This window comes from Toxotes jaculatrix, chromosome 5 (genome assembly GCF_017976425.1).
Source record: "Toxotes jaculatrix isolate fToxJac2 chromosome 5, fToxJac2.pri, whole genome shotgun sequence".
Taxonomy (NCBI): domain Eukaryota; kingdom Metazoa; phylum Chordata; class Actinopteri; family Toxotidae; genus Toxotes; species Toxotes jaculatrix.
Window position 1 is genome coordinate 25650438 of NC_054398.1, and position 24703 is coordinate 25675140.

The following is a 24703-nucleotide window of genomic DNA, read 5'->3' on the forward strand; positions in this document are numbered from 1 at the left end:
CGACCTCGGTCATAATATAAGCTTTATTAAAAGTACCCTGTGGAGTTTTTCACAGTAGAAGTATTTGCGAAACTTTCTAAAAGCATGTTTTCACTTTGTCTTTATGGTTTACTGAGTGTACGCTGACGGGCAAAAACAGAAAACAGCAGCAGTTTTATCCGTTTTAAATTAAATCTACAACACAAGTGACTGAATACTTTATAAAGCCGCTGTGGAAAATGGCAGCACGTTTTCTAACAACACAATTCTTGCCAACAGATTCATCACCATTGTGAAAATATACAATTTATAACCACTGTAATCTGATTAGTAAAACAGCCGATAAAAGTCAGATTAGTTATTCACTGGTTAAAATGCACTGTTCTGATGTTCTGGCCACTTTAACAGGAATTATAAAGTTTTCAAACTTGACACCTGATGGTTTAGATGTTACTCTTAGTGTTTTTATTTAAATTATTAGAAGAAAAGAAGTGGTTTTGTTTTCACTGCAGTGCAGAGATCCACCACAGTGTGTGTCACAATTTGCTTAGTGAGAGCTCCAACAGACCCAGTGACAGTGTGTGTGTTTCAAAACACAAGCATAGATAAGGTTAGATTTTGTGTGTGTATCTGTGAGGGGCCCCTCCTATTGGGGCTGGAAGCCAGTGGGTCCAAATGGGCTCCATTGGCCGCCAGATTCCTGTCTGACACGATCTCCTCACCGCTGCTATCGAAACACACGCACCTCTATCTACTACCGACCCACCTCCTTTCCTCACCTCATACCCCCCGCCTCTACCCATCAGCCCTTTCTCCCCTCTTAAACTCCCTCACCCCGCAAACCTGCGTCCTCTCCTCGCTTCCCTCCGCCCCCACCCTCGCCCTCCCATCAGTCCCCTCATCCCTCCGCCTCATCGTCTGTGTGCTGACAGGTCGGTGTCACAGCGGTGCTGACTTATGGGCTGTGAGGATTCTATCCTGTCAGGAACGACTCTCTCCTCTTGGAATACAAATGCAAACACACACATATACACACAGAGTCAGGTGCACACATGCTAACACTCCCGCACAAACCTGTTGGAGCTCGCCAGAATTCATTTACACCAACATCTACGGCACACACTATGTTCTGGCCATGTTGCCTTTAATCCTCGGTAGTAAGAGGAAAACTCTCAGTCAACATCGTGAGGAAGGAATTTGAATGTATGATTATGTTAAAGCCTGAATGATTTTATCAGCAGGAAAAATACACACAGCTAATATCAGCTTCTCACAGATAAATCACTGTCAAGGCTGACAGATGCTTAATTATAGGACTAACATTTTAAAAGGTGTATTTTTATTATGGAGTCACATTTTATTTTTTATTCTAAAATTTTTTATTATCAGATATTTATCTCTAGATTCCAGCAACGTTTACTCTAGAAATTTTTTTATTTACTGTAACTGTGATGACTGATAATAAACATTATTTTTCAGCTTTGAAATATCCTGCCTTTTTCATAACCACATGTGAGGCCTGAAATCCATTTGTTCCTGAATGAGAGATCTGCAGTAAAGGCTGAGGTACTGTGTGGTGAGTTGTATAAAAGTCTGAGGTTTAATCTAATGTTCTAATGTGTGTGTGTGTGTGTGTCTTTTGACCTGGCACAGCAAATTGCGAAGGCAGGTGACTTCCTTCTGCAGGTCTTTAGTCTGGATCACCAGCTGGTTGCAGACGGCCTGGGCCTCCTTCTTCGGGTCCAATGCGAAGACCAGCTACACGGAGGACCGGAACAGAGAAACACCAAGAACTACTTTATAAATGGCAGGTGAAACACACGGAGGAAGTAGCGTATAGCAGACAGAGGACACATTCATAAAGACATCTAACCTCATCCCTGTGAGGTGACAGGAAAGGACACAGACATTGTCCTGTATACAGCCTTAAAGTTGCCAAAAATAACCGACTACCTACCTGAGAGGCCTGGTGAGGAAAACGGTTGATGACGTCCTGAATCATCACTGTCAGGGAGCTGCACTGTTGTCGCACACTTATCAGGAAGTTGTGCAGCTCCTCACTCCTGCAAAACATGAGCAACTAATGGAGGTCTGATTAAAGCATACAAAAACAAAGGTAAATTTATATATATTTAAATTTATTTACATCTATATAAATCTATAAATCTTCATTTATTATTGAACACTGTGCACACGTGTATTGTTGTAGTGCTACGTGATGAATTGGCTTGCTGATGAACAGAAAAATGTATTGTTTGATAATCAATCAGGAAAAAAAAAATCTTTCCACTCTTGGTATCTTTGGGTTATTTGAAGGTGTCACCTTTGGCTCTGAGAATTTATGATGGGAATTTCCTGACATACTGGTCAGTTAATCAGAAGAAAACTCAGCAGACTAATTAAAAATGGCTATAATCATTGGTTGCAGTCACACAAGCTCTTTTTTTTTTTTTTTTTTTTTTTTAGCCATGTGGATAAAGCTGTAGCTTTAGCTTTAAAGCGAAGGTCAGGAGGTTTGCCTTGTGAGCACTACAGATATGCCCACAAAAAAAAAAAAAAAAAAACACAAGGCAAAGCCAAATGAAGATGCCCGGCAGTGACAGGGCAGACAGATTGATAGTTTGGACCAAACTCTGTGTTAACACTCTCCATGCATTTTCCTGGACACCGCCTCTCCAAACTCTATAGAAAACTGAGCAGGTGGCCAAGTCTTCTCCCCCTGCTTACCCATGCTGTCATCCCTCCCTGAAAAAAATCCACCTTAAATAATTAGTTATTTATATTCATCAACCTCTCCGTCCCTCTCTTCCCATCCCCTGGTCCTGTGGGATATTGATAGCTCTTATCTTAATGGTACATTTCCCTTGGTGAGGGGACTGGGCAGCCAGCCGTCCCGGTCCTCCTCACACTCTGTCAGAGGGGCGAGTAAACACTGTCAGTCAGCCTGTGCTGCACCCTCACCTCCCTTCTCCCTGCTGTTAGTTTATCTAGGGGGGCAGAGAGTGATGATGGGCCCCGGGTGGGAAGACTGTTGAAGGGATTGCAGATGGAAAGGACGTTATGTTATGTTAGGTTGCTCATACAGGGTGCATGCGTGCCACTTTGCTGTGAACTGGGCATACCCGCACTTGTCCAGCAGCACCCACCCCACCCAACTTGCTCAGTGACAGCTGCCGAGAGGACAGTGATACTTATTTACATACACTGCACACAGACAGTGTCAGGTCAGCGATATTAGGTCACTTCTACAACTTCCTTTGCAGGTGGCAGTGAGTGTTAAGCTCCTAGTGCTCCCAGGGTAAACAAAGTCATGTTTCCTTTTGTGGTTTCTCGTGAGAAGGCAACATGTGTAGCCTTGAGGCCTGTATTTCCGTCCTCATAAAACTTTTGGAAGAATCTGAAACCTACGTTGTTTACATCGATGTTTGCTTCCTTGCAGCCTCCTTCCTCGCCTCTGTTGGCGCACGGCTACATTTCTTGGCACAGTATTGCCACCAACTGTTGATCGGGGGAAGAGCATGAAGCCAACTGCAGGACTCTATCACATCACCAGTGTGCACAGTGTTTTTCAGACTGAGTCTGATCAGGCACCACAGGTACTGGCCTGACCATTAGGTGCTCTGCTACCAGTGGCATTGAAACTATTAATGAAGAAATGAGCAAAAATCTTGCACATACAAGTTTTATTCACCGGCTCTGACATGTCAAAATGTTTTTAAGACTAATTTTACTAATTGTACTAATTTCCACTTTTTTAGTGTGATGTAAAGATCCTAAAGGAGCATACGAAGGTCTGGCTTTCCATCCATCTCTTTACTGGACTGTCTCTCATCCGGGCAGGCAAAGGCAGATGAAGCTAGCGAGCCCAGTTCTGCTGAGGATTCATGAAGTGATGGGGTGCGGTGCGATGGCTCTGTTTAGCCCACGCCTGCTGGCTCTCCGTTGCTCATTGCAACCTCCCATCGCCTCTCACCTTACAAATCATTACAGCTCCGCTTAAACCATTAGAGCCTGGCTCAGGGCTCGGCTACAGAGATGGGGGGGGGGGGGGGGGGGGATACGGAGATAGAACAGTGAGATGCTCATAGGGCTGATGGACGACTTCCAGTGGAGGAGGACAGACGGAGCTTTACGGGGAGATGGAGGAGGGCTGGATGTGGGGAAGGGTTTAAGGTGTGTTGCTGACAAGTGTTTAAATTTTTGCTACTACCGTCAACTTTGTTTCTGGCTTTGTAGAGAGTGTTTGTGGAATACTTTATTTTGCAACTGACAGCTTATCAGACATTTCTAGCAGGCTGAAACAAGCAAAGATTTTCAAATACTGTCAAAATGTTCAAACACAATTTTTCTACCACAGACACCACAATCTAAAATTACCTCTGTTATATTTCTGTAAACAGAAAAGTGCAGAGAATGAAACCTCTGATCAGATTATTGGTCATCGGTAATCTATTAATACTACTTTTCTGCCACTGTGTTGAGGACACGTGTGTTACCTGTCACAGGCCTGTTGGGCTTTAAGATGTGCTGCCCTACCCGATGTCTGCAGCTGCCAGTTGGCTGACTGTGTCCAGGTCCACTTTGTCCATGTGTATTTGTTGCACAGCACTCAGCACCTTCTGCTGGTGCACCAGGTCTGTGATGCCGATCTGACAACAAAAACAAAAACAAAAAACTGTTGATCCTTGTTTTGTTGATCCACATCTCTTCCCTTCAAACTTTATGAGTATGTGGCGCATATCTTTGTCAGCTATTTGTTCCAGATATATCATACATTTGTGCTTCATGAAGAACGTTTGATAAAAACGTCATGATCCGGACTGTCCGTTATAATAAATGCAATACTGTTTTTGTAATAATGACCCAAATGTGGGCCAGGTAAAGTAACCCAGCACTCCTTTTATGTCTACCTTCTCCAGATCCTCCTTCTCCATGGTCAGCAGGTGGCTCCAGGTGATGTCATTTTCCTGTGCGCGAGTGTTTGTGGGGGAAAAAGAAACAAGTAAGAAAAAGAAAACTTCACTCTGCATTTACCGAATCAAAACTCCTACATCTGCTCCTGACCCCGCCACTCGAAACAGATGTACCTGCATGAGGCTTTGCCATACAATGACAACAATCTGTCTGCACCCATCAAAACCCGTCCTCATATATCAGAGACAGGGACTAAAACTGGAGCTGACCCTCAGTTTAATTCAGGCCAAGCCAATCCAGCACACTAGATCCATTATTAAGCACCAAGTAAAAATATGTAAACGAGTCATCTCACAACATGTTCCCATGCGTGTAAATGTCATTCTGTCAGTAGTGCAGCTGTGTTCAACACATTTGCCATCACTGTATCTCACCCACAGATGTAACACCGCATTGAACTGTGTGTAACAGCATGATATCGCTACCTGAGCATCGGTGAAGTAAGACAACAGAAATCCCTCACATTAGAAACAGGCACTGTGCATATAAAAATATTACATTTGAGTAAAAAATCCATAGTGAAACCTTACTCTGGCATGCAATCCGTACTTACAGTCATGATGTCGGCGAGGCAGCCAAGATTGAGGCCATGTAGGAGGAGCTCAAGGTCATCAAGCTTGGTTACACTGAGGAGGGCAGAGAGTTCAACTTGAATCTTATTATTAATCCAAGTATGAAGCAGCTGGGACCAGAAATGTACTGAGGCTGCATGGATAGAGACCTCCTGAGCAGAGTATATTTGAAAAAGTTGTTCAAAAGCTGAGTAGCAACATACGGAAAAAGGAAGCTCATCCTCCAAGTGCAAGACCTGGTTTAAGACCCCAAAGCAGTAAACATGTACCCTTCTGAAATGTCCTTCAGTGTTCCTGATTTGAACCTTTGACCTCTCTGTAGAAGGGGTCGGGCAAAACGAAAGACATCTCTCTCTTCTCCTTTGAGGATCAAGTGAGTGCAACAAAAGTGTGACCGAGTTCAGACAGATCAGAGTAACTGCAGTGTACACGATGAGCTTAACGAACGAGCCCCTCTTCTCACGCTGTTAAAAATATGTAAAACGCATCACTTTGGTTTTAACGTCTCTGTGGCTGACATGAGAGAAAGACAAAAAATAATGTTTACATGCTTACAGATTGTAAATCCTGGTGCCAGACATGCTCAAAAACAATGTTTCTGGCTAATGATAATTGCCCCGCTGTGCCCAGATGGACTAAACAGTCATGCAAGAGGTTTATTATTGTTTATGTCTGGTTGAACGATGGTTCAGCAACACCTGCTGCACAGGCATTGGTTCGCAGAAAATCCAACAGGGGGCGACAAGCACACAGCATAACCCTGAAATGATAACTCTCTGGTCACAGTGGTCCAGTTCTTTACATACATGTACATTACTATCAAAGTTTTGAGCCTTATCCTGGTTTGGATGGTATGTGGGTTAAGACACTTGAGAAACCTTATAATTCTGCTTGCTGCACAGATGATTTTCTCATTTGCTCATTCATTGTCTGCACTGGTGCAGGAACTTTAATGTCTCCACATCCAGCCACTCTGACATCTCTGTACCAAATTAAGTAGGAGTTGGATGATAAATGAAGTTTGGTTAATTATGAATTATAACTGTGGAGTTTGCACCTGCACAAATAGCAGCTGGTGATCAGAAACCTGGATGAGGTGTTACTGTTCCACACTATCCTGGTATCTATTAGAGTTCCTCTGCTAACATATTTGTGTATCTAAAAACCAGGATGAGGGCTCTCAGACATCTAACTGTGATGCTCCAAAAATCCTGGATAACCTCCTTAACCCAGACAGTTATGACCATATAAACATACTCAATGTCATCCCTGTCTAAAAGTCCAAACCTTGAATGAAATGGTCCTAAAGCTATTTAATGTCTTACCTTTCCTTGGAAGATGGAGGTTCAGAGTTGGTCTTGAAGAACTTCGAAAGGGTCTCCTCCATGGAGCTGAAGGCCTCCACACTAGAGATGTAGGATGAAGAGGCCAGGATCCTGGCTATCTGTGGACAGACACCAGTGTGAGGGTATTGCACAATTTTGTCTTTTCACAGCATTCCTGAGGAATATTTAATAAACCTCTCTTTTAAATTAAAACCAAAATGCTAAATTGCCTATATGTGGTATCTATGTGCATCAAAAAAAGCCCTGAATGTACCTGTGTGTGTTTGAAGGTCACAGCCAGGTCGCCGGGGCTTTTTCCAGCCTTGGTCCTTATGGTTTTGTCGGCTCCCAACTGGAGGAGCTTTAGGACTACCTCCTCTCTGCCGTACTGAACTGCTATAGCCAAAGCCTGACAGAAAATATTAGCATTAGTTAGGACATACAAAACTGAATGTGTAAATGAACTGCATCCAACAAATTCTGCTTTGTGCCGATGACTATATAGCACGACCTGCTGATTCCCACTGAAGAGACCTGCAACGAAGAAGAAAGAGACACACCGTGTTTCCCTTCTCATCCTGGACATTGATGTGTGCTCCGCGGGACACCAGCAGGTTGGTGACTTTACTGTAGCCGTCTCTTGCTGCCAGCATCAGGCAGGTCATCTGTGACCTAAAAGGGGCAAAAGACAAGAAAGCAGAAAAGAGAGAAGGTTAGAAGAGGACAAAAGATAAGGAGAGCAAATTCTGGATGATAACAAATGATGACAAGCCAGGTTACAAAGAGACGAAAGCTGTGTAGAAATAAGGTGAAGAAATGGAGACATGAAAAGGGAGCAGGAGTGAAGGAAAAGGCACAGAGGAACCACCAGGGTGCAGCAAACACCATATCACCATCTGACACACATGCACACAGGAACACTGATTCACCTCTGCGTATTATACCCCACACTGTACAGAGTGTTGGCATTTGATAAACCTTCAAACTCATGGATCAATTTACTCAAACCAGCCTTTCTGGATTCTGCTTCTTTGTTTGGTGATTGTTCCCACATCACCAAAATGAATGCAGCCCCTTACATGTGCTGATATGTTGGATCCAGACTCAACACCCAGCACAGCTGCCATCCTCTGCAAGTGACAAACTTTAGAGCCACCTTTGAATTATTTCATCAGAAAAATTTCAGAAGAGTATTCCTTTGAGAACAGTAACAAAGACACACACTAGATAGACAACTGTAGTGGTTACAGACAGCATCCTTTAACTAAAAAGGTCACACACAAACATACATTTGGTCAGCATGTCCTTCAGCAGCTAGCTACTGTAGTTTGACAACTTGGACCTTTGTTGGTTATAGTCATTCCTCTGCTGCCTTCATGTGTTTGCTTCTACCTGAACAATGACTGCACATAAATAACCTCTGCTACAGTACACCTTATCACCTCTGAGTCAAACACAGCAGGTGAGAAAAATACATCAACCCACAGAGGTGGGAAAGTCCACGGGCAATTCATCACTTTACTTTTACTGTGTGTTTCTGTGAGAGAAAAACGGATGGAAGAGGAAAACAGGAGGCATTTAAAGGGGTAATCCATAATTCACAAAAGAGTAGCCCAACGAAACACAGAATGGGAATGTGTTACCACGTAGCAAAATGATTGGCAGGTCTTCATACACAGATGCTACTAAATCCAGCTTTCTGAAGCAGTAAGAAGTTTGTTTATCTCAAAACTTCTTGTAAACATTGGAAGGAATTGCTGTGTTTTTTTGCTTCATCATTCTGAGTTGGGATATACTAGTGTTATCTGTGTTGATATGTTGGCAATACTGTTGGCAAGTGTTGACTTTTCTACCAATAAATAATCTTATCTGAAAACCCTCTTAGACAGAGGTGATGATTCACAGGTGTGAATCCGTGTGGAACGCCAGTGGCTTCTGAACACTATCGAAGCAGGATGGACAACTACATCTTACTTTGATCAATTCCAAGAAATCTAAAGTTAATGTTCCACGTGAACTCAAACAAATGAATCAATGGTTATGACGTGTATGACAAATCCTCTATGCCCACCGCTCATTCACTTCCTTTTCTTCCTCAGGAGAACGGCTTGGCTAGCATCATCCATTTCTGTTTTCACGTCCTGAGCTACTGTATCTTCCCAAGAGTGGTTTTACCGTGAGACAGGTACCAAGGTCACTCACATGCTGTTTCAATGTGTTTTTGTGTGTGCGTGTGTCCTTCAGACTGTGAGTTTTGTCCGGTTCCCAAACAGACAGCTGATCGATATGCAGACAATTCAGTGTAAACATCTTTCCTGGTGTCAGGGCAACAAGACGAATGACTTTCTAAAACACCTGACTCACTGTACCAAGGCAAACACACCAGTCTCGATCTGGCTTCCAGTGCACCCCTACCTCCCTATCATCAGGAAGTGATGCACATGGACGCTGCTGCTAAAACTGTTTAGTGGTCCCTTCTACAGCTGTGTGTTTGTGTTAATACAGATGACTATGTCTCCATTACTCCATTACAAATCTGTGTGAATGTGAATATCAAAGAAACACAAACGTCTCTGAACGACCTTCGTGCACATTCACCTATTGTATGTGCAGCCTGGCGAAGCACGTTGACACATGGAGGCAATGGACCCCACATCGTGCTCCTGCAGGACTTTGAGAGATGACAGAGAATGCTTGTTTACACTAAAACAGAGGGACGGGCAGCTGGTGTTAATCATTGGTTTGATATTCAGACGTAAGAGGCGATGAGGGGGAGGAGGAGGTTTATCCTCTGCACCCACATGAACCCCATAGTCTTCTTCTGCTCTGAATGTTGTGGGCTGTTGGTCCGTCCTCCTCGCCACCTCCTCTCATCTGCATCCTTCTGCGCCTTGTTACCTTGCTTCAAATATTTTGTCTAGGAAGGAACCAATCAATTTCCTAACATTACAGCGTGTCCATGTGTGTCAGCGAGGTGGCGGGGGGGGGGCAGGGGTTCAGCCGGTGTGTGTCGTGCATGTAACGGCATACTGGCAGTGACAGAGTGGCAAAGGATTAAGGAAAGCTAAACAAGAAAGCCACGGGGGGCTGCATCCTCACTTTGACACGGCAAAAGTCCACAGATGGTAACAGTAAAAATGCTTCAAGAATGACCTCCCCTCATGCTTTTCCACACGATGGAATTTTTCATGTTCCTCATCATGGCAGGAAACCAGATTTTATATCCAAGCAATGCAGTGTCTGATGGATTAGGTTGACTGCCCAAGTGGCGTCAAAGGGAATTTCCTGCTAATGTTTTTGAAGCGTCTCTGGAGTATTTTTGACACCAGTCACTCTTCTATTTTACAGAGATAAATATGCTTTAAGTTTTTACTAATTTCAATCCAGACAAGCACAGTGGCATACATGGGGCTTCTCGCTTTCATGATATTTCTGACTTTACTGAGCCTATTGAAGTCACTATTAGCTATGGCTCGACAGTGATGCTGTACATTTAACTTGTGTTTGTAAGGAAGACATGGAAGACATACTCTTTATATTTTTGGTTTAAAGATTTTAGATAAATTTCAATATGCTGAAAGGCAATGTATATCATATATGCATTTATAATCACTAAATAATAATAATGGACGAAAGTAGTAGAACAAAAATGTATTTGTTTTTGATGGATAGGTAGTTGCTAGCAGTTAAGCACGGGTGTAATGTGCAGGTCAAACGACAATTAGACATCTATGTTAAAACTGTTATATTTCAATATGCAACAGACAGTGTGTTCATTGAACTCTGTTGAAGTCATTCTTGTACGTATGCCTAAAGAAATTTTACATTTTAACAACATTTATCCTGGTTTTTAACCTTTGGACATTTGGCCCTACAAATTACCAAAACCATGCTTACTGGGTTCCATCCAAGTGTGTACAAAAGCTTCTATAATCCTCCCACCCACCCCTTACACTGTGAGTGTGTGTGTGTGTGTGTGTGTGTGTGTGTGTGTGTGTGTGTGTGTGTGTGTGTGTGTGTGTTTGTTTTTCTGTCTGTCTGATACCCGTCTGTACATGCACATGCCATAACAGGACATTCCAAACACAGCACACAAATATATTCTGTATGGAGCACTGTGGTGCATAATGCTACCACATGGCAGCTAAACATAACGAGAGCCATCAAAGGAAATTTGATCCAGCACCTCTGTTGTTTCCTCCCCTGTTTAAGTCAAGTCTGGAGTGTTTTTACTTGGCTGCCTACATCAATAGGGGTGTGACAGTATGAACTGTGTTGAAAATCCCATAAACATTTTGACCTGAAAGACATCTGTAACCCCCCCCCTCCCCCCTTACCTGTCCACCATGTTGGGATCAGCATTTCTGGACAACAGAAGCTCCACGCACCGAGCAATTTTGTCTTCACTTGCGGATGCTGTGCAGCTGGCCATAAGCACCGTCCAATGATCTGTGGACAGGAACCCATTAGTATGGAAATGCTAACATTTAGCTTGGCGCCAATTATGAAAAATTCCATTTTTAAAAATGACACAAAAAGGTAACAAGCCAGCACAGATTCAAGGGGCTATGAAGAGATTTAGATAAAAAAAAAGGACTCTGGCCAACAAATCATCAACATTTTGATGGTGCAGTTATATGAACATGCATCACATCTGTATCACCAGCTACACCTGGCAGGTATTCCAGTGATGGCTAATTGTAATTACGCTATTTAGTGAAGCAAATTAAAGGAGAGAGGACTGCCTTTTTTTCATCCTAATGAAGTCGTACGTCATGGTATAATAAAGAAAAGAAAAAAGTCTGGACATGGACCTGGTGATGGAGATGGATAGCCGTTTATCTGGCATCAGGAAGTGTGGCGGCCTTTATGGGACCGAGTGACTTCAGAGGAGCTGTCTCCTTATCTTATCCTGATAAAACTCGCCTGAGACGCATGGTAATGCTCGCAATTCCTGTTTTGTTCTGCCAATGAGTGAGTCCCCAGCCTGCGTGTGTATCACGGTGTGTATCTAAAAGTATTTGTGTGTTTGCCTGTGTGTGTGTGTGTGTATACCTGGGCCCCTACATCTGTATGTGGCTTCCTGTGTCTTTGTGGCTGTGCATGTTTGGCTCTATATCTGTGTGCAAGTGTGTGTGTTTATATTATGTGTGTGTGGGTGTAAACCAGACTGCCTGGTTTGCGTCTGCGGAGGACTGGAGTAAATAAATCTGAGGCCTGAGAATTGGTGAGAGTGTATGACAGCAGCATGGTGACCGTTATCAATCACTCATGCATTCCTCCGCTCAGCCTCGCCGCTTGGACGAACGCCACCAGGACGTGACCACACGTCATCCTCCTGTTTAATTGTTTCCTTCACCTGCCTCCAGCATCAGATGTCGAGACCATGTGAAATCAGTCACACACAAACTGTTTAACCCGACATTCTGGACTGAGAATTAATTGACATCAGATATCAACAGCATGACTAGTGCTGTGGTTCCAAACTGGGGTCTGGGGACTTCTAGGGGCCACAGGGGGTAGAAGTAAGAATGCAGTGGTCTCAAAATAATGTATTATTACTACAGCAGAAACAGTGACGGGAATACAGAAAAATGACTTGGCTGATCGGAGGTTTATTTTCACCACTGTTGTTTAAACTTTAACTTATTAGTCATGGTTACAGTCTTATCCTGAGAGACTTAAAATGAGCACATAGAGACAGCAAGTTTTCCACTGTGTGTTTATAGTGTAAATCGTCTCTTGTGGCTGGTGCTATGCATAATGTGGTACACATACTATTATCAACAGTAAATTGCTGATACATGTGTAGATAATCTATATGCAGTGTTCTTTGTCGTGTCATTTGACTAATAGTATTCATGATGAGTTTGCAGTGTTTTCTAATGAATCGTAGCAGACATCTCTACAGCCTCTCAAACTGCCATCCACACTTTATTCTTTTTAATGATTTGACTGTAAATGAAGAGGGACACAGCAGAAAGCAACCAAAGCTACAATCTGTTTTTCGTTTTCCTTTTGTAACTGAAAAACAAGACAGACAGACAGGAGCGTAAGTTTAAACCACATGTTAGTGGAGGTGGGGCCCCAACTAACAATCACTATCAATATCCATTAATCTGTCTGCCATTAATCAACTCTTCCAACACTATCCGACCGTCCAACAAGAAGTTTGGAAAGGACTGCAAGAGCTGGTTTCTTCAGATGTTGCTCCCAACCAGTACAATAAGCTTCAATACCAATCTCAACAACATAACGATCTGCAAAGAGTTTAAAGGTCACAAATACATTACTCTAACAATATTCCTTTCACCATAGTCTGATCATTCAGTGTGATTCAGATGGACAAGAACACCAAACATGAAGACTGATTAGACATTGTGCAATGCTGGACTAACTCCTACCTAACAACAAAATGTTTCATGTTTCAGGGAGGATCCTGTAACTGCATTCTCCAACAGGATTCATGGTTTTATGTGTACATGACTGCAGACTTCTTAACATGGAAGAGTTCTTCCTCCCATGCTTATTTTACCCAGACTGACCTCGATCCAACAGATGCCTTCAATTTTTCTCGCTTTGGGATGAGGGTGCAGTGTGCATGAACTAAAAACAACTCAATGGATAAGTGGTGTGTTTCTGCACGAGTTCCTCGCGTCATCACGCGTCATCACCATTAAGTAATGTCAGATGAAGCGTATTGGTGCAGAGGCCCAATTGGTCCCCCGGTCTTTGGCTGCAGCAGGTGAGGAAATTGGAAAAAGGTGCCACAGGGAAAAATAGCTCGACACCAACGCAACAGGGACCGTCAGGAGGATTAGGTATGGCTGTTTCATATCCAAGTCTGGAAGACAGCAATGTAATGGTGTTGCCTAATCAGACTATCTTCTCTAGTTTTCTTTGATGGGGGTGAGGGATCACAGAGAGGTCAGTGGAGCCTACATGTGTATGTAAAGATATCAACCACCAGTACAAACAAAATAGTATGAATTTGTTTGCCTAATTTCTGTTTTGTAAGCCCCATCAATACATAGTAATACATATGGCTCTGACCTTTGCTGAAGTTGGCACTGGCCCCTCGGCCCAGTAGCAGTTTGGCCATGTCGTAATTGGCCACACTGACAGCACACATGAGAGGAGTCCATTCAAAGCCAAGCCTGGTCTCCACGTCCATGCCTGTCCACACCAAAAAGGATCAAATTAAGTGAGGTATTGAAATGATTACATTAAAATACAGCACACACATGCATACATGTTGTACATACACACAATCAGGACCTCTTTCTTTGTGGCTTGTTTTTTCCCTATTCCCCTTGATTTCTGCAAAACACTTTCTTGCAAAACCGTGTTATGTTGGGGTGAAAAATCACCACTGCCCACTTGGCAAATGTAAGTAAATTCCAACTGACTAGTAAATTTGTCCTCTCCACCATTTCAGTCATTCAGATGTTGGCCTGATTATACAAACCTGATTATCACCCAAAGCAATACAAACATTACTGAAAATGAATCACCTTTCTTTTTACTGAATTACTTACTGTTTGACTTTATTTGTAATACTGTTTTATTATTTGCAGCTAACTGTAAAGTTGTGTCACAGATGTAAAGAGCACTTACCATTGTCTAACAGCTGTTCAACAGTCGCAGTGTCTCCTTCACTGATGGCCTTTTTCAACACTGATATATTATCTCCTGCATGTGGCACAACAGCATTCTGGGAAAGTAGGGAAGGATCAAGATAAATTAAGCAAAAATAATTTTAGTCCAACACAGGATCCATTTGAAAAATGTGCCATGTGTATGTTTGTGCATTCAATCTCTGAACTCCAGGGAGTAAAATTCTGCTGTAATGATTCTGTGAGATGTAAAATAAAATAAGGCACAGATTTAGACTAGGTAAATAAGTCACAAGTATGGCAATGAGTCAGAAACAATACAGAAACTGTTCATCATTGTTTAGCTAGCTAGCTTACATCAAAATTCAGATTCCTCCACATCTAGATTGAAACCAGAGATCAGCTGAACAATTGAGATTATATTATATTATATTGTTCTGTGCTGAGACATTAATTTAGCACTTAGTGTTGATAATACACTTAAGTTAGAACTGCAATGTGTGAATCGCCTCTGTGACATTGAAACAGCAAGTGAAGACATGGTGAAAAATGGCGGTTTAGCCCTCTCACCATTCTCGCTAAAATCTGGTATGTACATAAAGTAAGACACTTGATCTTTACTAAAAAAATGATGGACGTTTTATAAACTAACCTTGATGGAAGAAGATTGTTTATCCGAACAGCACCCGATGTCCCACTCGTCGCCGCCGCTGGCGTCGCTTTCATCTCCAGCTGGGAAGGCGTAATCCAAGAAACTGGCCATATTTCCAGCTAGCCTGCTAGCTAAGGCTAAAGCTCAGGGGCGCGGGTGAAGGGGCGTTGCAGGCTATAACCAGAAGGTGTGTCATGGGGGCGGAGATCACGTCCCACCGCGCCATCTGGCCTATTTAAGGACCATGGCTGCCGTTATGTACCTTTCTTAAGTGATTCACTAGACAACCTGGATACCCGTTGATGGGTGAGATTTAGCTACATTATGGTTGTGAGTGTAATTTTGTCTCAACGTTGTTTCAAGAAAAGCCTCTCCTGTGTTGCAGTGTTGTCCGTCCTTTCCAGCCCTGTTACTTTCTGTGCTGTTAGGGTAAACACTGACGTTAGCGGTTTAGCTAATGTTAGCTAATATTAGCTTTCAAACATGTTAGAACCTAGCTCTGAATGCTTGCACGCAGTAGTAAATATACTGAATTGTCTCGCATTAGCTGTAGTTGATCTTGGTGTTTAGTTGGTTTACTAGACTGCACTTAAACTATATTAAATGTCTCTATGCCGTTTTATGCTAGCTAGGTAGCACTAGCTTTTTTTTTGCTAGCTCAGCCTCTGTGTCCTTAATGCTTTTGTGTTTTTTGTCCGAAGGCAGCCCTGGAGAAGGAAGAGGGGAACACCATGAATTCTGCCCTTATTTCTGAGGTTGTTGTTATGACAGGTGAGTAGTTGGGTGCGCTTTGTTTTTTCAATAAAAGGTTTAAAAATGTGTCGCTAACCAGTATTTGCTTTTTCATTTTTATGCGGGGTAAAAATATTAACGTATATATATGTTCTTGACTGATATCTCCCTCACTTGCATCTGTTAAGGGACAACCTGTACCTGATCGTTCTTACTAATATATGTAGGCAGCTGGCACCATGCAGTTATCAGCATAACTCTTCCCAACTGTAAACTGAGAAGGCCCCTTATTGTCTAGAAAAAGCGGTTAGCCTATGAAGATGTGCTGGTCCCTCTAACAATTTCATATTTGGCATACAGTAATTTACAGCAAATATCTAATATAGCTGAGTCAGTTTTCTCAATCAGTTTCATTCTTGCTGAGGCTCAAAACAGAAGGTAGTTGGAAATAAACCATCATTATCTATAACTGTATATGCATACTCGGTTGCCAATTTATTAGGTACGCCTTTTAACAAATGCAGTCTAATGCAACAATCTTAGCAGTAAACTGTAACTCTGTGGAGGTTATAATGCTCAGTTGTGCTGATAGGCTAAATAACACCTGTGTAATGCAATCCAGTTCAACAGCACCACAAACTACTTCCTCTGAAATGATCAGAAGATTTATTGCTGTACTGTTGTATAATGAGATCCTAATAAACTGGCCTCTGAGTGTGTCACTGTCTTAAACTCTCATCTGGCTGCACAGCACAGTAAATGTCCAGTAGAGGTCACTCTTCCTCTGGGGAATGCTTATAACTTTACTGTCCCTCAGCAGTAGTGATTTGAAGTTCAGCAAATCTCAAAGCAACCAACAGCTGAGCTTCATGTGATTTTCCTCTCACCTCTCAATATCATTACACAACTCAGGCTCTGGTTTTATCCCCATCTCACAATTATTAGGTCCTTGCCTGGTAAATGTGTTCAGTCCCTCACTGACCCAGCTGCCTGTTAGAGCTGAGGAGACAAGGAAAACATGCCCCATTCAATATTAGAACAGGGATTAATTGTATCTTTCAGTTATTTGGATGGATATAAAGTACGTTCAGATTTCTTTATAGGCACCAATAAGTTTTATTAAAGCACATTTTGCAGTTTACTCTGGTAACATGCATCTTTCCCCTTTTGAGAGTCTCTGTTAACTTTTTAAAACTGCTTTCAACAACAAACAGGATTTGTATATTTAGTGTTTGGGTTCATGTTTGCTCTGCATATCACTGGTTCAGTACAGCAGTATTTATCATATTGTCTTATACCTACAGTTTACATTTTATTTGTTTAGGTTTCAGTGACACTGGTGAGGATAATACAGTTGAATTTATTGTAGTTATATGCTACACAGTATATCATTTTGTGTGCAGTTTGCTTTAGTATGTGTGTGCCTGAAAGCTGATGTGAAAATTGTACTGTTGCTGCACTTGTCATTTTAAATGAATAAAAACATTCGTATAGATCTTGACTAACTGTTCTACATTACTTGTCAACATTTTATATTTTCATTCTCTATAGCCAAGAGGCTGCACTGCTGCTTCACAGATTGTGATGGGGACCAAGAGGAGTTTAATTTATACACTCACTGAGCATTTTATTAGGAACACCACACTAATACTGGGTTGTACCTCCTTTTGTCCCCGAAACGGCCTCAGTTCTTTGTGGCATAGATTGCACAGGATGTTGGAAACTTTGCTTTGAGATTCTGCTCTGAATCAAGCAATGAGAGCTCTGATTGATCAGATCATTTCTGCAGATTTGTCAGCTGCACATTTGTGCTGCCAATTTCTTGTTCTACCACATTCTAAAGGTGTTCTATTGGATTCAGATCTGGAGCATTATCATGCTGGAAGTAGTCATTAGAAGATGCTAAACTGTTGCCAGAAAGGGATGAACATGGTTAGCAACAATACTCAGTCCGGCTGTGACATTCAGACCAGGCAAGCTTTTAGCTCACCAAAACGGGGCAGGTGAGATGTGTTGTTCACTCTGAGATGCTTTTCTGCTCACCACACTTGTAAAGAGTGGTCATCTGAGGTACTGTAGCCTTTCTGTCAGCTCCCACCAGTATGACCATTTTCCTCTGACCTCCCTCATCAATAAGGTGTTTCTGTCCACAGAGCTGCTGCTCACTGGATGGTTTTTGTTCTGTTGTGTGTGTGAAAATCCCAGGAGATCAGCAGCTTCAGAAACACTCAAACCAGCCCAACAATCACAGCACGGTCTGAGTGATTTCATGCACTGCACTGCTGCTGCCGTGTGATTGGCTGAGTGGATGGTTGCATGAATAGGCAGGTGTACAGGTGTTCCTAATAACAAACTTCTTGGTGAGTGTAAATTTGTTCCAACACATTTACTCAGTATGTGGCTGGCTCTAGAAATAACTACAGCTCAAGTGCTGACAGTGAAAATAAGACAGTTTGTATGTTGAGATATTCAGGAACCAAAGCCTTGCTGCACCCTCACATTTTTATCTCTGTTCTCTTATGGAATGTCTGGAGGTTTTGAACCTCCCACTCGTGAAACTGAAAACAGAATTTCAAGTTCATTTAGATGTTCCCAAACTGTTTCTGCTATTTTGTGAATGATCTGGAGGCAGCTGAGTGGAGTGAAATAAAAAGCCACCTCTTAGCTCAGTCGACCCACAGCAGCGTCTGGAGTAACTTGACCATAAAACCTTTTAGACTCTGTTATTTTCATTCTTGTTTATTCATATTTTATGTAAGAGCTATAGCTGAGTAAGGGGCTTGGATGGGATTACACTTTTTTTTGCTTTTGATTTTTTTCTTTTATTAATCAAGCAAATAGCATTTGTGAGTTTAGTTGCTGAATTGACGGTCATATAAACAATATGACAATTTCACATTTAAAGACTCTGTATTATGTTTGTCTGCTTTTTGTCATTTTCAAAGTTTTTGTTTTTGCACTCATAGTTGTGATTTGAAAATTGTGGTTATAGTGTAAGAAATAAATGTAATAAATGCCAATCTACTGCTGCACATAACCTAGCACAGCTTGTGCACCAATGCAGTGTGACTGTGCTTTAACATATGATCTTTAAAAGAAATTGACAATACAAAACAGGGGCAAATCTGCAGAGATTGTTAAAGGAACAATGGCTTCCTCTGAGTGAACTTAAAGTAAGAATAACTCCACATTGACCCCTGGACTCTCATTGTCCCCTGCATTTCTTGGTACTGTATCTGGATCAATATCCGTTTGCTCTGGTGGCCTCATTGTGGATCAGCTGGGTTTTTGCCTCCTCAGCTTGTTGCCACAATATGCAATCTGCGCTCCTCAGTGTGGAAATGACGTGTGTCTCCGCAAGTTTTGGCGAGCCCATAAAGGATGGACTGTCCTCTCCCTGTCACAGTGAGGGGCAGAGAGAACAAGACACCAAGAACACACACACACACACAGAGAGAGACTGGGACCAGAGGACAGAGATACCAGCCTTGGGTTTTCGGGGAGGAAGATAACTGAGCAGTGATATCACATTTACCGGAGGCACAAAGTGGAGACTAAAGCGGCCGAGCACCGTGTCTCTGTCGGTGGGAACGGAGCCAGTCCGGGAACACACAAATGTGAGCGACGCGCACGGACACGACTCAGGTGCAGAGAAACCAAACTGGCGGCGCACTTAGGATGCAGAAGTCACCCGTGGAAGATGCCAACTTCTTCTCCAAATTTTTCTTCTGGTAAGACGTGTTTGTTCTTCGGTGCGGGCCTCGTCTCTGGGCGGCAAGGTGCAGACGCACCTCTTCTTACGGTCTCTTATTGAAGCCACGAAGATCGTGCAAAAAAAAAAAATCACTGTCAGTGAGTTAAACTGGAGGCCGTGACTTCCATTATACTGCAGGGGGAATATTTTACACTAAGTATTTGTTTTCTTGCATGCAGAGAGAATCAATTAAGGTTGTCAGTAGTTCTCCACTTTGCTCCATTTCTCAATTCTCGGTCTAAGCGTGTTTGGAGGTGTGATTGAAAGACGTGGCACAGATTGTTTTGTAAGTAAAGATAAACATAAAACCTGGAACAAACTGAGAGGTGTTAAAATCGTTCACACTGTCAGGGACCATCTTCATTCATCCTGTTTTGCTTCTGAGGGAAATTACACTGGCATTCCGCTGTAAAATACCATCGAGCCTGAGGTTGTCCTCTACACACTGATATCTTTATGAATCCTTATAACACCGGTGCGTTTTTGTCGCTTACTCCGGACATAAAATGCGCACCTAACAGTGTGAAACTGCGCAAGATGTCGTGTTGTGATGAGTTGTGCTCCGATATGATATGTTCTAGAAAAGACTATTCAGGTGGGTTTTGTCCTCAAAGTCCTCAGTATTTGTGGAACATCATCATTAAGGACATTATAAGTATTATTATTAATCATAATATTACAGTTGGGATTCAAAGTGTGGTTGTGTTACCCATTAACACTTTAGAGTGACTTTTTGATGTTATTTTCAAGAGTATTCACTGTTATTAGAGTTTCTGTGGTTCAGTGCTTTTACCTGCATAATTTTGTATATTGTATATAATATTAAAGTTGCATTGACACAGTATGTTCTAAAGAAAGAAGCGAACCTCAAAGGTCGTTGATGTTGTGGACTACTGTCTAAGACAGTCTTTCTTTAAACAATTTAGTGTTGGAGACCAGCAATCATCTGATTTTATCTCCTCTCTCTGTCATTAGACTGATAGGGATTACTTATATTACAACTAACACCAGTTTACATTAAAGGTTCCACACACTCTTACCCTGGCTTTTATGCCAAAGCCTCTTCCTGTGGCCACACTGAAACAAATACATTTCATTCTCTAAAATCTCTCAGGTATCTTCATCTGATTGACAGATTGTATATTCAGTGTGGTTGTTGATGTACTATCATACAGAATGTGCACTGTGTGTTTTTGCAGTGGTTAGTAAGATGATGCTTATCCAGTGTTCCCTCCCTATATCTGTTTGCATACGCTTAAGTGCACATATACCTTTTTCTCTAGGTGTCTTGCCTTTAAACCGCTGATACCCAACAATCTGTCTCATCTGTGGTTTTTGTGCAGGTGGACGACACCGCTGCTGAGGAAGGGCTTCAGGAAGAAGTTGGAGCTGACAGATGTGTACAAGGCTCCTTCATTTGATCTGGCAGATAACCTCTCTGAGAGACTCGAAAGGTTTGTGCAGTTTACAGGGAGCTTGTGTACGTGACTCGCGTTTTGTTTTTTCCCTCCAGTGTTTTTTGTGACTTGGAATGCTATACCCCAGGCTTGTAAAGAGATGTGAATTATGTAAAATTATGTGAAGTTGACCTTTAAGGATCATCTACAACTTCAAATTCTCAAATGACGACATGCTCTGAAGTTGTTCGGGTATTTAACTGTTCACTATGACAACTGCAACCATCCAGCTTTAAAAAAGGGCAGATGTAAGTAGTATGTATATTACACACTGTATCTGATGTGATATGCTTATGTGAACAGAAAAGATTTAATGGAAAATGTAGAGAAACAATAACCTAGAAGTCTGCAGCCTTGTTGTTTTTCATACATGCCCTTTATATGTGTTTACAGTAGCAGACCATTGGCCATCCTTCCCACTGCCTCAAGTTAAAATATGGGCTGACATTTAAACAGGGACTAGACATAAACCCAACCTGTGTGTGCCAAACAAACAACCAGACAACAGATGATGGGCAAGGTTAACTTTTCTTTCCCTTGTTTCTGTCTGTCTCTCAGTTTATCTAGTTCTCACTCACCTATTCCTCTTCTTCCTCATCTGTCATGCTGCTCTCTGCAGTATTTTCCATAATAATTCAAAGTTTACATACAATGTCTCTTAAAGTTTTAGTTTGCACTCTGAAACCTACAAATATCCAGCCCTCCTTGCTTTCTTTTTTCATCATTGTCACTGAAGAAATGTCAGGTCTTTGACAAATTCTCAGTCAGATGTTATCCCAAAAATTAAATACTCATGTGTCCTCTATCTTTTATTTATTTTTTTTTCTTGCCTAACAACCACAGCAGTGGTCCCACGTTGGCCTTGCCTCTTGGTCACCCAGGGGCCCGCGTCACATTGAATGGTGCCAACAAGCCAGTTAATGTACATGAGAGTTAAAAAGTCGACCTTTAAAAAGGGCCCAGAGCCCAACGGGTGATGAATGAGCAGTGGTGGGTGATTTTTGCTTTCATTATTCCGATCGGGCAAACAGTGAGGGCTTCTGGGAATGTGAACTTTACCTTCCATTAAAGCCTGCTGTGTACCGTCAGCCCCTCCATCACCCTCTTGGTTCAGTTCAGTTCTATAAGCTTTGCTGGCTCAGTGAGGTTTTCATTACTGCTGCTAAAGCAGATACTGTAAACATCAAGTGCTAGAATGGAGGCTTTAAGTGGAGATACCAGTAATAATACATTTTTAAATTTTAACATTTTAATTAGCATCAGTGACGACAGGTTTATTCAAAAGGTTTTAATAAACAACAGCCTAGTTGAGAAACTTGTTAGCGAGGTAACATGAGGCCAGGTTTTAGTGTGTCCCGAAAGGTTGTGTGGGCAGCTGGCTGTGAATTTATGTAACAGGAAAAGGAAACACTGAACTCAAGTCATAGCTGATACCCGGTCCATTTAATAGAGTCAAATGAAAGAGATCATTTACATCTTCGTCAAAAACTCTGTTCAAAACTGGTAGTTCTGTTTTTATACATCTTTATCCTTCTCTTTCGGGGCTTGTTTGTTTTATAACTTGAGTATCTCACTACCGATGATACAAAAACACCTTGTCTCTTATTCTGTACTCTCTCTTCCTCATTGGTCTCCCCTCCTTCCTTCACCTTCGTCGCTCATCCTTTCTATTCTCCACTTCTAGTCCCATCACTCACCGTTGAACTGGTCAGCCAGATCACCCTGGTTATAAATGACCCTCAGAGAACAATGCAGCTACTTACTGTAGCTGTAACTGCCTGCCAAGGCAGTTGTGGGAAGTTAATCCAGCAGTATTGTAACAAGCTTGCAACAAACTTAAAGCTATAAAAGACAATGTCCAAAAATACTTTTAGAAAAATCTTTAAAACTTGCTAAGTTCAGGTCACAAAGTTGAGGATCAGAATAAACAATAAACTGTACTCTATCTAAAAAGGTGCAGATTTACCCAAATGAAAGTCTTTCAAAATAAAAGCATTTCTTAATACTGTCAAATCTTGAGATTTTGCAGAGAAATAAAAAAAAAAAAACAATGAATGTTTTTATGTGTGTGTTTTCAAGTGGTGCCCAAACAATTTCAAAATGAATAAATACACCGCAGCTTATCATTCTGTGACTGAATCACCAGCCAAAGTTGTAGAAAGGACTTTTAAACACTGGACAGCTGGTCTGTTGCCAAAATAGTAGTAGACAAACAGAATAGCCACAGCCAAACTTTGCTGGCATTTGGCTGGTGGATGTTATTCTCCCACCCTGCCAGTTTAACTGTGTTGTAACTCTGTCCTCCCTGCAGAGAATGGGACAGAGAGGTGGTGTCAGCCAAGAACAAGCCCAAGCTGATGCGAGCACTGGCCCGCTGCTTCTTCGGCCCTTTTGCCTTCTTTGGCATCCTCCTCTACCTCGGGGTGAGTCTGTCGGTCTGTCCTCTGTGGAGGAGGCAGTTCTGACATAACTCGACTTGGGAAGTGTGGCATTAATTCTACCAGAATGAATCATACCACTGAGTGTTGCAGATATGAACTCATAATTAATATAGACATATCCAGTCAGATATCAGTCTGTTTAATTATGGTAGCCACAGAATAATTCTCAGGTAAAGAACACAAAATACACTAATGAATATCAACATTATTTTGAACCATTCCCACAGTTACCATCCATCCTGGTCACTTAAGTTCTGTTTCACTGCCATCTCTACCTGTGTGTGTGTGTGTGTGTGTGTGTGTGTGTGTGTGTGTGTGTGTGTGTGTGTGTGTGTGTGTGTGTGTGTGTGTGTGTGTGTGTGTGTGTGTGTGTGTGTGTGTGTGTGTGTGTGTGTCCTAGTGGAGAGGGCCTGTAGAGTGACAGCACTATGACATAATGACATACAAGCATGTCGCACCATAGTGTCACAAACCATCTCGCTGTCCTCAGCTTATGGGGAGGTGGTAACAGCAGCCATTGCATAAGTTAGTACAGTTGGAGGTGGTCGTCATGACAACAAGAATGCCTGTTAGATGTTAAAGAGGCTGTGCGGGAAAACTTTGGAAAAGGTTCTTAGTCGAAGCCAAAGGAGCATTATGGTAATTTACAAAATAGTGACACTAATGTCCTTTTTATATTGAGAACTTTTGTTAGCTTAACAAGTCCAGTTCCTGTTGTGGAGCCATTAATTATTTTTAAACTGTCTGTGTAAAAGTCTGATGATGGTTTACAGTGTATCGCTATGTATATTATAATGCAGATTAGGATTTGAAAATGTGGATTAATGATTGATGAAAATCATGTATCGAAAAAAGGTAGGTAATTAACATAAAAGTGGATTAAATCAGTTCATCTCTTTTCTGTCCCGTTGTCCCATCTCTTGTTGCAGGAGGCTTCCAAGGCAGTGCAGCCTCAGCTTTTGGGTCGTATCATTGCCTCCTTTGACCCGTTCCATGCTCCAGAGCGGAGCCAGGGATACTTCTTGGCCCTGGGCCTCTGCCTCCTCTTCACCGCCCGCTTCCTCCTGCTGCAGCCTGCCATCTTTGGCCTGCATCACCTGGGCATGCAGATCCGCATCGCCCTCTTCAGTCTTATATACAAGAAGGTAAGGGGACAGCGTGTGTGTACTCTTGTTGATAAGTTGTTTATTTTGTATTTTGT

At 42.1% G+C, this 24703-nt stretch overlaps 2 protein-coding genes across 2 annotated transcripts in view; one reads left to right on the plus strand and one right to left on the minus strand.

The window, feature by feature from the left end:
- asz1 (ankyrin repeat, SAM and basic leucine zipper domain containing 1) overlaps positions 1-15229 on the minus strand; it is an 18536-nt gene extending 3307 nt beyond the window's left edge. The window contains exons 1-12 of the mRNA XM_041039180.1: positions 15119-15229; positions 14468-14564; positions 13904-14026; positions 11188-11299; positions 7411-7522; positions 7125-7259; positions 6851-6969; positions 5507-5579; positions 4890-4946; positions 4516-4628; positions 1937-2042; positions 1624-1737 (exon numbers count right to left, since the gene is read on the minus strand). Coding sequence (XP_040895114.1) covers positions 1624-1737; positions 1937-2042; positions 4516-4628; positions 4890-4946; positions 5507-5579; positions 6851-6969; positions 7125-7259; positions 7411-7522; positions 11188-11299; positions 13904-14026; positions 14468-14564; positions 15119-15229 — 1272 coding nt within the window. The remainder of the gene's footprint in view (positions 1-1623; positions 1738-1936; positions 2043-4515; positions 4629-4889; positions 4947-5506; positions 5580-6850; positions 6970-7124; positions 7260-7410; positions 7523-11187; positions 11300-13903; positions 14027-14467; positions 14565-15118) is intronic.
- A 4043-nt stretch (positions 15230-19272) lies between these two features.
- The window catches only part of cftr (CF transmembrane conductance regulator), a 30360-nt gene continuing 24929 nt past the window's right edge, over positions 19273-24703 (plus strand). The window contains exons 1-4 of the mRNA XM_041038743.1: positions 19273-19581; positions 20948-21058; positions 23373-23484; positions 24432-24647. Coding sequence (XP_040894677.1) covers positions 19529-19581; positions 20948-21058; positions 23373-23484; positions 24432-24647 — 492 coding nt within the window. The 5' untranslated portion in view covers positions 19273-19528. The remainder of the gene's footprint in view (positions 19582-20947; positions 21059-23372; positions 23485-24431; positions 24648-24703) is intronic.